Here is a 13,859-nt window from a genome sequence, read left to right as displayed (position 1 = left end):
TAAAGAACCTGTCCGAGTTCGGAGTAAATCGCTCGAAAACTTGCCGAGTTATAAACCTCAAAAGTTTATAATGGAGATATATGGGAAAAAAGGCCATTTTGAGCTTCCGTACCAGGAATTCCGGAATTCCGATCGCTTAGAAAAATAGGAGCAACAAACTTCAGACCATGGTCTACGACATATCCGAATTTGGTGCATGTGGCTCGAAAGCCCTAGGCCGCATTTTTTTAAATAAATTTTTGTCTAAGAAAAATAATAACTAGATTTGTAAAGTTCGTTGTGACAAACTTTGATGTTGGCTTTGACGGTGCAAGAATTCGCAAAGGCCGGTGCATTTTGGAGGCGAGTGGACAGAAAGATTGTGAAAGCTACTGGACCGCTAGGGTGCTAATACTTTTAGAGGTGAGCGGACATGAGCATGTGACGTGATCCGAATACCCGTGAGGTATTTCCCCTCATTATGCTGAGTGTTTTGATATGTCACAAGTCCATGTTGTGCAAATTTTTTATTTCGCTTGTTTTGGTGGTGGGGCTACATGTGACGTCACTTGACGTGACCAGAATACCCATGGGGCAGTTCCCCTCATTGTGCTGAGTGTTTTGATATGTCACATGTCCATGTTGTGCAAATTTTTAATTTTCACGTGACCTCACGTGACGTTACGTGAGGGGGGGTTGGGGCTCGCATGCGAGCGCCTGGTGGCCGGGTCTTACCCCACGGGGCCCGGCCGGCTCAGCCCGAAGGAGCGACGTGGGGCCGATCTCCTGTGGGCCCACCACCTGCAGGAGAAACCGTAAGGGGCTGGTGCAATGTGGATTGGGTGGCAGTCGAAGGCGGGAGCCTCGGCGACCCAATCTCCGGACACGGAATCTGACTCTAGGGACATGGAATGTCACCTCGCTGGGGGGGAAGGAGCCTGAGCTGGTGCAGGAGGTTGAGAGATACCGACTAGAGATAGTTGGGCTCGCCTCCACGCACAGCTTGGGCTCTGGAACCCAACTCCTCGAGAGAGGCTGGACTCTCTACTACTCTGGAGTTGCCCGCGGTGAGAGGCGGCGGGCTGGTGTGGGCTTGCTCATAGCCCCCCAGCTCAGCAGCCATGTGTTGGAGTTCACCCCGGTGAACGAGAGGGTCGTTTCCCTGCGCCTTCGGGTCGGGGAGAGGTCTCTCACTGTTATTTGTGCTTATGGGCCAAATGGCAGTGTAGAGTACCCGACCTTCTTGGCGTCTCTGGAAGGGGTGCTAGAAAGTGCCCCGACTGGGGACTCCGTCGTTCTACTAGGGGACTTCAACGCTCACGTGGGCAGCGACAGTGACACCTGGAGGGGCGTGATTGGGAGGAACGGCCCCCCCGAACTGAACCCGAGTGGTGTTCTGTTATTGGACTTCTGTGCTAGTCACAGTTTATCCATAACAAACACCATGTTCAAGCATAAGGGTGTCCATCAGTACACATGGCACCAGGACACCCTAGGTCGGAAGTCGATGATCGACTTTGTGGTTGTTTCATCTGACCTCCGGCCGTATGTCTTGGACACTCGGGTAAAGAGAGGGGCGGAGCTGTCAACTGATCACTACCTGGTGGTGAGTTGGGTTCGATGGCAGGGGAGGAAGTTGGACAGACTTGGCAGACCCAAACGTACTGTGAGGGTCCGTTGGGAACGTTTGGCAGAGTCTCCTGTCAGAGAGATCTTCAACTCTCACCTCCGGCAGAGCTTCAACCAGATCCCGAGGGAGGTTGGAGACATTGAGTCCGAGTGGACCATGTTCTCCACCTCCATTGTTGATGCAGCCGCACGGAGCTGTGGCCGTAAGGCCTCCGGTGCCTGTCGTGGTGGCAATCCCCGAACCCGGTGGTGGACCCCGGAAGTAAGGGATGCCATCAAGCTGAAGAAGGAGTCCTATCGAGCCTGGTTGGCTCGGGGGACTCCGGAGGCAGCTGATAGTTACCGGAGGGCCAAGCGAGCTTCAGCCCGGGTGGTTGCAGAGGCAAAAACTCGGGTCTGGGAGGAGTTTTTAAAATAAATTTTTGTCTAATAATAATAATAATAATAATAATAATAATAATAATAATAATAATAATAATAATAATAATAATCTTATAACGGAAATCAGAATGTTGGCTTCTACAAAGCCAACATAATTATTCAGACTCCTTCCTCAATCCTTTACAATATGGTGACAGACTTCAGAAGTTGAAGAATAAACTGATAATAAACTGTATTTTCACTCAGTTCAGTCTCCTGCGCAGTCGCAGTACAGAGCAGGAGTCACTTAGTAATCTGGATTTGTCACATCTACGTTACAGCACAGTGAAATTCTTTTCTTTGCATGTTGGCGTCAATGCACAAGCCATTGCTATACCATTCCCATGGTGGGAAAATCCCACAAGACCTGCTTTTTTGGAGACTCTGGCAATTCTGCCATGCTCAAACTCACTCCAATCCAAACTCTGGCCTGTTTCTTGAGTGTTCAAATGCTGCCTAAAAAAATACATCTCACCTCTTGGCAGGTGCCGCTGTAACAAAATAATCAATGTTAATCACATTAACTGTCAGTGGTGTTAATATTATGGCTGATCAGGGTATTGTGTGTGTGTGTATGTGTATGTGTGTGTGTGTGTGTGTGTGTGTGTGTATGTCAGTGTGTGTGTATGCGTTTGTGTGTGTGTTTGTATGTGTGTGTTTGTGTGTGTATATGTGTATGTGTGTGTATGCATGTGTATGCATGTGTGTGTGTGTTTGTGTGTGTGTATGTGTGTATATGTGTGTATATGTGTGTGTATGCGTATGTGTGTGTGTGTGTGTGTGTGTACGTATGCGTGAGTGTGTATGCGTGTGTGTGTGTGTATGCGTTTGTGTGTGTTTGTATGTGTGTGTATGCGTGTGTGTGTGTGTGTGTGTGTGTGTGTGTGTGTGTGTGTGTGTGTGTGTGTGTGTGTGCAAGATCAGGTGTAAATTGCACCTGCAGGAGACCAGCCTAACGGAGGAGGAGACTGTGTTCAGTGGACGTGTGTGTATGTGTGTATGCATGTGTATGCATGTGTGTGTGTGTATGTGTGTGTATATGTGTGTGTATGCGTGTGTATGTGTGTGTGTGTGTGTGTGTGTGTGTGTGTGTGTGTGTGTGTGTGTACGTATGCGTGTTTGTGTGTATGCGTGTGTGTATGTGTGTATGCGTTTGTGTGTGTATGTGTGTGTGTGTATGTGTGTGTGTATGTGTGTGTGCAAGATCAGGTGTAAATTGCACCTGCAGGAGACTTCAGCCTAAAGGAGGAGGAGACTGTGTTCAGTGGACGTGTGATATGAGCAGATTATGAGACTGAGGTGATTATCATATTAGATAAATTATTGCTGATTAAATAAAATAGAAATAAAATGATACGTAGGTTATTTAAATCTGTCCTTTCTACAGTATTTGCTATGTATTTTTGACAGGTTCTGCAGCCACATCAGAATTCCACAGAGCTAAAAAAGGTATCAGCTTTATTAGAGAAAATAAATGGATTAGAGTGGATTTTCATAATGAAATTTGAATTCTATTGATGACACACAATCATACAGGATACCACATGCAGTGAGCTGCTATTTACAAGTGTCTGTGTTATAAAAGATAGAATCCTATACAATAGGGCCAAAAAAGGGGGATTTAGAAATATAAAATACAACAAATTAAAGTAGAATAGATTAGAAAATCTATTGTAAAGTAAAATAAGATAAAGTTTAACTTTGTTGTGAAAGTGTTGGAGTGAAAGTGGTGGCTGAGCTGATCTTTCCTGTCCTGATAGCTGACTGTAGTAATGTCAATATGACAAAGAATAAAAAAGCAGCATGAGGAGGAAAGAAACCTAATAACTTCACTTCATTTGATAGATTCACATTGTTGTTCTTAGAAATCAGATAATCCTGAGATTTACACAGATATATAGACTGTGATTAAAGCAGGAAGATACCAGTGTGAATATATTTTAGCACAAACATTAGAGCGAGGCCTCTTGGGGCTGAGACACTCATATCTTAAAATACTAGTCAGGACGTGTTGAATAGAATAAAATGATTGTCATGTTGTGTTGTGGTTGTGAAGGTAAACATATGGTCACATATGTTAGTAGTGTAGTGTATAACACTGAAGGATGCTGTAGGATGAGTCCTGTGATGTCATAGATGATCCGGAACACAATGACATCATCACCGTTTACATTTAAATTGTTGATATTCCAATTTAAACACAGTGAGCGAACTTCATAGAGTGAGCGACTATTTAGCGACACTTATACTATTCACGATTCACACAGCATACGTTATTATTTTCACACAACACACACCACACATTTTACACACCACACAACACACTTTTTACACAACACACACCACACATTTTACACACCACACAACACACTTTTTACACAACACACACCACACATTTTACACACCACACAACACACTTTTTACATAGCAAAGTTTAATTTGCACAAATTTGACTTTTCAGACGAGGCACATCACACCATCACGTTTGGAAAATGGTAAGTTTCCTGATTACAACTTTGTTGATTAATAATTTTTTTATAAATATTTACATTTAAATATATCTAATATTAATCTTGAATTTTTGTGTTATATTAATCTTTATATTAACATTTTGTTTAGTGATTATGTTCTTTATAGCTGCTTTGGGACAATGTCAATTGTTAAAGTGCTATAGAAATAAATTTGAGTTGAATTGAAAAATGTAAATTTGATCAACCGGATCCATATTATTTATTCATTTTTATTGTCTAGTTTAATATTAAGTTTATATAGTTTAATATTCATTTATATTTATAATCATTTCATATTAAATAGTAAGACGTTTAACTTATTGTGTTAGGGAGCACTAAAGCCTTAGACATGATGATTTAACACAGAAGTGGAAGATACAGTATAATAAGTAATAGATCCAGGTCTGTTTCTCAAGAGAAATGTCATTATTTTCATCAGTAATGACATCTTTATTTCATCAAGCCTCAGTATGAACCTGTTCAGTTCTTTTTGTTTTTCTGAAACTATCAGTTTCTCTAAAAGCCAACTCTGTTTCTTCTTTCAGCTCCAGCCTGAAGAAACAGTTTATGTGCCTGCCACTAAACCTGACCCTGTACATGTCACTCACAACATCGACCCCGCGTATGACCTCATGTACGACCCCGTGTACAACCCCATGTACAAACCAGTGTACAACCACGTGTACGACCCCATGTATTACCCTGTGTACGACTCCGTGTACTACCCTGTGTACGACCCTGTGTACAACCTTGTGTATGACCCCGTGTACGAGCTGGTTTACTGCCAAGAGTACTACGACCTGCCACCTGACGTCTACCCCAACTCCCCAACGGTGGAGACTGTTGAAGAAGAACAACTGGAGTCTGTGTCTCCACCTGAGACTCTGTCGCCACCCCAACATGTGACTCTACCCAAAGCTGTATTTCTGCCTGAACCTGTGTCTCCACCCGCACCTGCATCTCCCACTGAACCTGTGTCTCCCACAAAGCCTGTGTCTCAACCCGAGCCTGTGTCTCCACCTGTGACTTTGTCTCAAACCGAGCCTGTGTCTCCTCCTGAGACTTTGTCTCCACCTGAGCCTGAACCTCAACTGGCATTGGATCTGTGTCCTGTCCAGACAAATAACATTGCGTTCATGGACTCTTCAAGTTCGGGAATATGAGCAGAACAAAGGTGAACTACTAATCCCTCCAGTTTCTTCCTTTCCCAATACACTGTGTTCACTTCCCCTTACTCTCTCTTTTAGGAGACATGTTTTTCCATACACTGTATTTTGTATAGCTGCTCTATGAAATTTCATCAGTATAGATAGATAAGATGTATATATGGACTATAAGGGGTTCAATCAAAGTTCACTGATACTAACACAGCATAGCTGTTTTGTTTTATATATATTTTAGTGTGTGTAATGCTCATTGTTTGCTTTCTGTATCTCGTTGTACAGTTTTTGATGTTAAAAGGATATGGATTCATCACATATTCCTCTGAAGCTGAAGCCTACACAGCTATCAGGGAGATGAATGGGAAGATTGTGGGAAGGAAGCAGCTGATTATTACTCTGTCTAAAACAAAATAGGAGCTAGCAGAGCAGAAGATCAGGAATGGCTGTAAAAGAAGGAGGAGTTAAATTGAAGGCTCAAAGAGGGTCTGTTCATTTGTATAAGGAACCCTAATAAATACTTACAAATGTTGCACAAATGGTCTCACTTTTTAGTCACAGTAAATAAATGTTGGTATAAAAGACTCACACAGCAGCAGTAAAAGTGCTGTAAAATAATCAGCTCTAAAATTCCAGCTCAATAAAACAGAATTAGAAATTAATAACTGAACATCATTAACACATCATATGTAAATTTTATATATACTATATTATATATAGATATAAACACAGATCATGTTTGTAACAATAAACTGATCACAGACTCACACAGTAGAACACGAGTGAGAGTTAAAACACACTTTTTATTTATTGGTGTGCGGTAAAAACAGTAAGTTTTTTATGTTTTAAAAAGGACATGTCTGCTGCATCACCTGTCACCAATCTGACTCGTATCACTTCTGAGATCTGCTAACTTTTTGAACTTGCTGAGTTCCTGTGCGCGTTTACCGTGATGTTTGTATGGGTTTCCTTCAAGTTCTCTGGTTCAAAAACACTAAAGTGACCATGTGTGTTTATCAAGCTTTAAACCTGGTTCCTTAAACATTATTAACCTAAGAGAAATGTATTCTTGCTTGATGAGGTCACGTGGCTGAGGAGCCAGAGATCTGATTCGGATAATGAAGCTGCTGAGATTTGAAGATGCTCAAACATACAATAAAACACAAAACACATCAGTCATTGTTTATTTCTTACAAGCATGCAACCTAAATCCTTCAAGTTGGCAGCTATTAACAATGCTGAACGGAACAACTACTCATGTTACTGTAATTAAGTACATTTTTTGGGGTATTTGAACTTTAATGACTATATTTCTAACTCTATAATTTTGCTTGTACTTCAGTACAAATTGAACTACGTAATTTACTTTGTTATTTTAAGAAATCACGATTCTGCATTTCGGTAGCCAATAAAAATATCTCATTAGTGATGGGAAGTTCGGATCATTTTACTGATTCGGTTCATTGAATCTCGTTCAGCAAAATGAACAGATCTTTTTTCGAGTCATTTCGTTCACTTCAGCAGAATGCAATTAAAATGTTTCCGGCTCAGACTGCATTGCCTTAGCCTATGGTGCTGTCACGTGATGAACAAACCACTCGAAAGGTGAACTAATCTTTTCTGATTAATCGTCGCTTGCGATTTTGCGCATGCGCAGTCAACACAAAATGAATGAATCAATCCCCGAGTCGACTCGTTATTCACGAGTAATCTTAACGGACCAGTGAAAATCCTTTGATTTTAACGAAAAACAAAAGATTCAAAAGTGTTTTTATTGTCTTTAAATATCTTTTATAAAATGTGTTTTGTTGTCTGGATCTTGTCTGATTCAGCAGTTACTGATAATTCAATAAATATCACCAGCTAAAAATGTATAGAGATGTGTTTATTGTATATGATGGCCACTAGAGGGCAGTGTAATGATACCGATACAGTAAAGTTGTGACTGTGTGTAACACCGTAAGCAGTTAATAATAAACGGGGTTCCGAGCTTGATACTCGGTGTGTAAGTCTCATTAATACAATCTTAAATTGTTTTCTTGATTTTTTCTTTACCCCTGAAAGTAACCCAGTACTTTTTTGTTTATTCTATTGAAAAGGTCAATAATAGATTGATGAAGGAGTTTCTATAAAATAGTAATGTTAGTGTACTAGTTTCAACAGTTTTTGTATATGAGATGTTTATGATCAATGCACTTTATTTTAAAGTACTAAAGCATAAGAGAATAAATTTTACTCTGTGTTTTCTCCTTTTTCTCTTAGGTTTCGATCCATTAGCTGAGATTCACAGTGCCTTCCAGGACTGATACAAAGACTGATATAAAGACTGATAAAAAGACTGACATAAAGACTGATAAATAGACTGATATAAAGACTCATTAAAAAGATAAATAAAAAGACTGATATAAAGACTGATCTTACTTTTTCCTTCTTTAATCCTTTCTTGTTAAGCTTTTAGAGCCATAGTGCTGCTTCACAGTAATGTCTGTACTGACTGACTTCTGAAGTAACTTTAGTCTTTTGTGGTTTCTTTCTGTCGTTTATATTTCATTTAAAAGTTTTATTTTAGATTTTTATTTTAGATAGTTCCTTTTTAAACTATACACAAGAAAGATATTTGTAAAAATCAGACTTAAATTAATCGGACTCTTTAAATCTATACTTGTCCTTTAAATCCTTTTGACACTGTAAGATTGACTGTATATTGTGATGAATGGTGTAAAGAGGTGAGAACAGAGATCATTCTTACTGAAATGCAAACGAATAAAGATGGTCTTACCTCGAAAACTCAAGTGTTGTTCATGTCTGTTCACATCATCACAGCTCTGAACCGTACACACACAAACTTTCAACTGAACGCCAAATCACTCCCACAATGCAACACGTCAACAGTATGTATTACAGATCAAGTGGCTAAAATATAAGAAATATAAGAAAAAAGTATAGTACAATACTGTTAGGAATTAAGTGTATGTGTGTGTGTGTGTGTGTGTGTGCTCTCAGATCTCTACTGTCACCAGTGTTAAATCTCCTTTCTCTCCATCAGAGCCTCTTGTCCCATCTGAGCTTCTTTGGCCTCGCTCTCACGCTCTTGCTTTTTCTTCATCTGCTTTCTGTCTTTGGTGTTCTTCTTCAGCTTCTTCCTGAGCTTCTCGAACCACGGTATGAAAAAGCACGTCAGCTTCTTATCAGCTGTCTCAAGTCCCTCTTTCTCACCTGCTTCCTTTTTGGGTTCTGAGGCCTCTGGCTTTTCTGTCATCTCCTGCATGATAACCACCTCTGGAATCTTCTGCTCCGCCCTCTCTGGAATCCCTGTTTGTGTGTGTGTGTGTGTGTGTGTGTGTGTGTGTGTGTGTGTGTGTGTGTGTGTGTGTGTGTGTGTGTGTGTGTGTGTGTGTGTGTGTGTGTGTAAGGAATTATTTCTCTATTGTATGAGAGAGAGAGAGAGAGAGAGAGAGAGAGAGAGAGAGAGAATGTGTGTGTGTATGTGAGTGTGTGTGAGAAAAGAACATTGTGCTCTGTACAGAAAGTCTGCAACATTTTAAGTATAACAGTTTAACAGTTTAAGTATTTTACAATTATTCTCACAGTGTGTGTGTGTGTGTGTGTGTGTGTGTGTGTGTGTGTGTGTGTGTGTGTGTGTGTGTGTGTGTGTGTGTGTGTGTGTGAAGCTTGTTGGTAGATCAGATTTTGCTCCCAGCTGAACAAAGGCATATCACAAGTGTGAAATATTTACAAATAAGTAGCTTTTTCTCTGGAAACCCAATGAAATGCAATGACCAAGTTGTGTGAGTGTGTGTGTGTGTGTGTGTGTGTGTGTGTGTGTGTGTGTGTGTGTGTGTGTGTGTGTGTGTGTGTGTGTGTGAGTGGTTAAAGTTTGAGCTCCTTTTCTCTGTAAAGCCACACCTCCTCTCTCTGTTACTATAACACACTGAACCAGGAAGATCATCTCAGAAAAAAACAAAACTTATAGCACTCTCTCTCTCTCTCTCTCTCTCTCTCTCTCTCTCTCTCTCTCTCTCTCTCTCTCTCTCTCTCTCTCTCTCTCTCTCTCTCTCTCTCTCTCTCTCTCTCTCTCTCTCAGTGCAGGAAAATGGCAGAGTCCAGCATTTCAGTAGATCATTTTTCTGTGGATCAGTTCAGATGTCCAGTGTGTCTGGATCTCCTGAATGATCCAGTGGCTACTCCCTGTGGTCACAGTTTCTGTAAGGTGTGTATTAATGGCTACTGGGATCAGGAGGACGTAAAGGGAGTCTACAGCTGTCCTCAGTGTAGAGAGACTTTCACTCCAAGACCTGTTCTAGGCAGGAACAACATGCTGGCTGAAGTGGTGGAGAAACTGAAGAAGACTAAGCACCAAGCCGCTTCTGCTCACTGTTACGCTGGACCTGGAGATGTGGAGTGTGATTCCTGCACAGGGAGAAAACGCAAAGCTGTTAATTCCTGTCTGGTTTGTTTAGCCTCCTTTTGTAAAGATCATCTTAAACCTCACTATCAGTCTCTTGCCTTTAAGAAGCACAAGTTAGTTGAAGCCTGTGCAGAGCTCCAAGAGATGATCTGCTCTGAACATAACAAACCGATGGAGATCTACAGTCGTACTGACCAAAGCCTCATCTGTTACTTGTGTCTGATGGATCAACACAAAGGTCATGATACAGTTTCAGCTAAAGCAGAAAGAACTAAAAAACAGGTGAGAACTGGATATTAATATTCTTTATAAGTCAATATCTACAAATTCTATTTCTAATCTAATTTCTATTGAGGTGATCCTATTGGTTATATGACTGTCATTCAGTGTAAGATGGATTTTTATTAAATGTCAAAGTGTGTTTTGTAAAGACCTGTAAAACAGCTCAGACCAGTCAGTGTACTTTAAACAGCCAACGGCAAAACAATTATGATGATGAAGATATTTAACATGGTCATGTGCCACTTTATTCTGATTTCAAAGTCTATTTTGTTTTACTTTTATTTTTGTTTTTATGAAGCTAAAGACACATTTATATTTACTTTATATTTATAAATGCACACACTACAAATTCAAATTTAAATTCTAATAAAATTTATTTTAACAATTCCCATTGTCTCAAAGCAACTTTACAGAAGTATAGAAACAGAAGAAGAAAAAAAGAAATAAATATATATAAGAAGAAGGGAAAAAAGAAGAAGAAAAATTTATTAATTAATACACATACAATTAAAGTTTAAAATTAATTTAAAAATATTCATTTAAAATGTAAAATTCTATATATCTACATATAACATATGGTGTAATACCAGTGGAAGATGTTTAAGGTCTTATTTTTGAGTACAAACAACACCTTCAACTAAAGGAGTGAGTGAAAGTGATTGTGGAAATGTAAAAAGAACCCTGAACTGGAGATCTGGGAAGCTTCTGCTCAGAGTTTGGTCTAGATATATTTGTCCTGATCCAGGTTGAGGAGCCTCTCGTGGTAACCAGGAGAGTTCACCCTGGTGGGACTCCACATCATCACAGGGCACCATGTTAAGAGCAGTCTGATATAAAGAGATCAGCAGGAAAGGAGAGGGTGATGAGTGTGATGATGTGTGCTGGGGACAATGTAGTAGCTACAATTCTTTGTATTTTAGTTTTATTACTATTAATTAAACATATTGTATTTGGTCTCAGAATGAGTTAAAGGAGGATCAGATAAAATCGCAGCGGAGGATCCAGGAGAAGCAGAAGAAGGTGCAGGAGCTGAAACAGACTGTGGACATTATTAAGGTGAGGAGGAAACTGCGAGATTCACATAAACACACACATTATAGAGTCACTGTGAGATAAAGAGTTGATCTTTAAATTGATCTGTGTGTGTGTGTGTGTGTGTGTGTGTGTGTGTGTGTGTGTGTGTGTGTGTGTGTGTGTGTGTGTGTGTGTGTGTGTGTTTGTGTGTGTGTGTGTGTGTTTGTGTTTGTGTGTGTGTGTGTGCGTGTGTGTGTGTGTGTGTGTGTGTGTCCTTACAGACGCGTTCACAGACAGCAGTAGATGACAGTGAGAGGATCTTTACTGAGATGATCAGCTACATGGAGAAAAAGCGCTCGGAGGTGACGGAGCTGATCAGAGCTCAGGAGAACGCTGAAGTGAGTCAAGCTGAACGACTCCTGAATCAACTGAAGCAGGAGATTGCTGATCTTAAGAGGAGAGTCACTGAGCTGGAGCAGCTTTCACACACACACGATGACATCCACTTCCTCCAGGTAACACTCACTGTCTGATCTACAGAGGGCGCTGTTCCTCACAAAGTTTCCTCCTAAAAGCTCATTACAGCAACAAGAAATGTTCCTGTCTGAGATCACAAGTGTGTCTTTGTTCTGATTCAGTCTGAGATTCATTCGTTCCTCTCGTCCACTATTCTCCTTCTCTATGATGTGTTTCCTCTCTGTAGAGTTTCCCGTCTCTCTGTGTTTCTCCTGGATGTGACGACTCACTCAGCTTCACTGTCAATCAACATCTCTCATTTGATGGAGTGAGGAAATCTCTCTCAGATCTGAAAAAACGAGTCGAGGAAATCTGTGAGGAAGAATTCAACAAAATCAGACCACAAGGTGAACAAACAAACATTGTTTCTGTATCACAGTAAAAAGAGCCATAAAATTCATCTAACAGAAATAAGAAGTAAGCAGGAACAAGACTGCAGAAAATCACACAGTATTAGCATCAGTCTTGTAAATGATATCAAGATCAATTTAGCAGATAAACAAAGTAGAAATCTTACATTTTTGGAGAAAATCATAGCTGATGAATAAATTGAGATGGTGACGTTGTTGACGTCTGAAATAAACGTGAGGAAGCAAATTTTTCACATTCACACTTTAAACTGTTTTCACATCATTTTTCTGTCTCCATTTTGTCTCTGTGTCTCCAAAGCTGCAGCAGTTCAGATGGTTTTACCTTCAGAACCAAAGAGCAGAGAAGATTTTCTGCAGTGTAGGTTTTACACACACACACACCCCCACCCCCACCCCCCCCCCCCCCCCCCCCCCCCACACACACACAAACAATTTTAAAATGTCTGTATTGTTGATCTAAATCTGATCCATATTTATAGAGCTGCATTAGGAGGATAGAAACACAGACAGGTGTCTCACACACACTTATTATAAATCCTGTGATTAACATCTAACATGTGGACATTTTATTACTGTAGATTTCTGTTATCTGACTCTGGATCCAAACACAGCACATTCTCAACTCATTCTGTCTGAGAAGAACAGAGTGGTGACATTGAGTAAGACACAACAGCGATACTCTGATCATCCAGAGAGATTTGACTTCTACACTCAGGTGTTGTGTAAGGAGAGTGTGTGTGGACGCTGTTACTGGGAGGTGGAGTGGAGCGGTGATGTGGACATATCAGTGTCATATAAAGAGATCAGCAGAAAAGGACGGAATGCTTGTTTGTTTGGATGCAACAGTCAGTCCTGGAGTCTGCAGTGTTTTTTTCCCTCTGTCTTTTTCTATCACTACAACATTCGGACTAAGCTCCAAGGTCCATCATCCTCCAGAATAGGAGTGTATGTGGATGACGGTGCAGGAACTCTGTCCTTCTACAGCGTCTCTGACACCATGAGGCTCCTCCACAGAGTCCACACTACATTCACTCAGCCTCTATATGCTGGACTCAGGATGTTGCATTATAACTCATCTGTGAGGTTTTGTGATTAAATAGTAATAAACTGTTAGTAAAAGTGAAATGTAATTAAAAACATTATGTTATTAAAAGTGTTTATAAAAACTATAAGTGAGGTGTGAGATTGAATTTGTCCCTGAGCTACACTGGACATTTTGTGTGCAGAAACTGGACCAGTAATGAATGCAGAATGTAGAAACAGACTATTTAACTGTATGCACTATTAGGATGGGTTTATTATAGCTTCAATGTCTCCTCAGAAATAATAAACTTTACTCAAACTGCTCTGTCTTTCTGTGCTGCTTGTTGGTGAACCTACTTACACAACCTACTGTGTGTAAAAGACCTTCATTATCTTATATCTTTAACAATTTTCTGCTTAACAGTCCACTTAACATACTGTGCACTCTGGAATTATTCAGACTTAACAGTCCACTTGTTTCAAAATACAACGCAAGCCCTTGTGACTTAGAGATTTCGCTGAGGTAAATTGTATTTGTTTTGGAACC

At 40.3% G+C, this 13,859-nt stretch overlaps 2 protein-coding genes across 5 annotated transcripts in view; both read left to right on the top strand.

Moving 5' to 3' along the window:
* LOC113645130 (tripartite motif-containing protein 16-like) overlaps positions 1-13,634 on the top strand; it is a 664,889-nt gene extending 651,255 nt beyond the window's left edge. Inside the window, exons 1-7 of one of the 3 annotated variants that reach the window (XM_027150444.2) lie at positions 9,736-9,908; positions 10,007-10,388; positions 11,349-11,444; positions 11,684-11,917; positions 12,106-12,265; positions 12,588-12,647; positions 12,868-13,634. In XM_027150444.2, the coding sequence (XP_027006245.2) occupies positions 9,868-9,908; positions 10,007-10,388; positions 11,349-11,444; positions 11,684-11,917; positions 12,106-12,265; positions 12,588-12,647; positions 12,868-13,385 (1,491 nt within the window). In that variant the 5' untranslated portion in view covers positions 9,736-9,867 and the 3' untranslated portion in view covers positions 13,386-13,634. Of the gene's footprint in view, positions 1-9,709; positions 10,389-11,348; positions 11,445-11,683; positions 11,918-12,105; positions 12,266-12,587; positions 12,648-12,867 lie in introns of those variants that run through there. The other 2 variants (XM_047820383.1, XM_027150443.2) reach the window with 2 other exon arrangements.
* LOC113645131 (proteoglycan 4-like) lies at positions 3,229-6,247 on the top strand. 2 transcript variants are annotated; one of them, XM_027150446.2, is made up of 4 exons: positions 3,229-3,327; positions 4,490-4,523; positions 5,084-5,712; positions 5,984-6,247. In XM_027150446.2, the coding sequence occupies exons 1-3, from the start codon at positions 3,317-3,319 to the stop codon at positions 5,699-5,701; spliced, it is 663 nt and encodes a 220-aa protein (XP_027006247.2). In that variant the 5' UTR covers positions 3,229-3,316; the 3' UTR covers positions 5,702-5,712; positions 5,984-6,247. The 2 variants fall into 2 exon arrangements, with proteins under 2 accessions (XP_027006247.2, XP_027006249.2); XM_027150448.2 differs by lacking the exon at positions 4,490-4,523 and having other exon boundaries at positions 3,234-3,327; positions 5,984-6,245.
* Positions 13,635-13,859: the final 225 nt, after the last annotated feature.

This window comes from Tachysurus fulvidraco, chromosome 11, assembly GCF_022655615.1.
Source record: "Tachysurus fulvidraco isolate hzauxx_2018 chromosome 11, HZAU_PFXX_2.0, whole genome shotgun sequence".
NCBI classification, from domain to species: Eukaryota; Metazoa; Chordata; class Actinopteri; order Siluriformes; family Bagridae; genus Tachysurus; species Tachysurus fulvidraco.
This window is presented reverse-complemented; position numbering and strand designations above follow the sequence as displayed.

Coding starts and splice junctions, on each gene's coding strand:
- LOC113645131 (XM_027150446.2), top strand. Junction 4,524..5,083: donor ACCATCACGTTTGGAAAATG/GTAAGTTTCCTG, acceptor TTCTTCTTTCAG/CTCCAGCCTGAAGAAACAGT.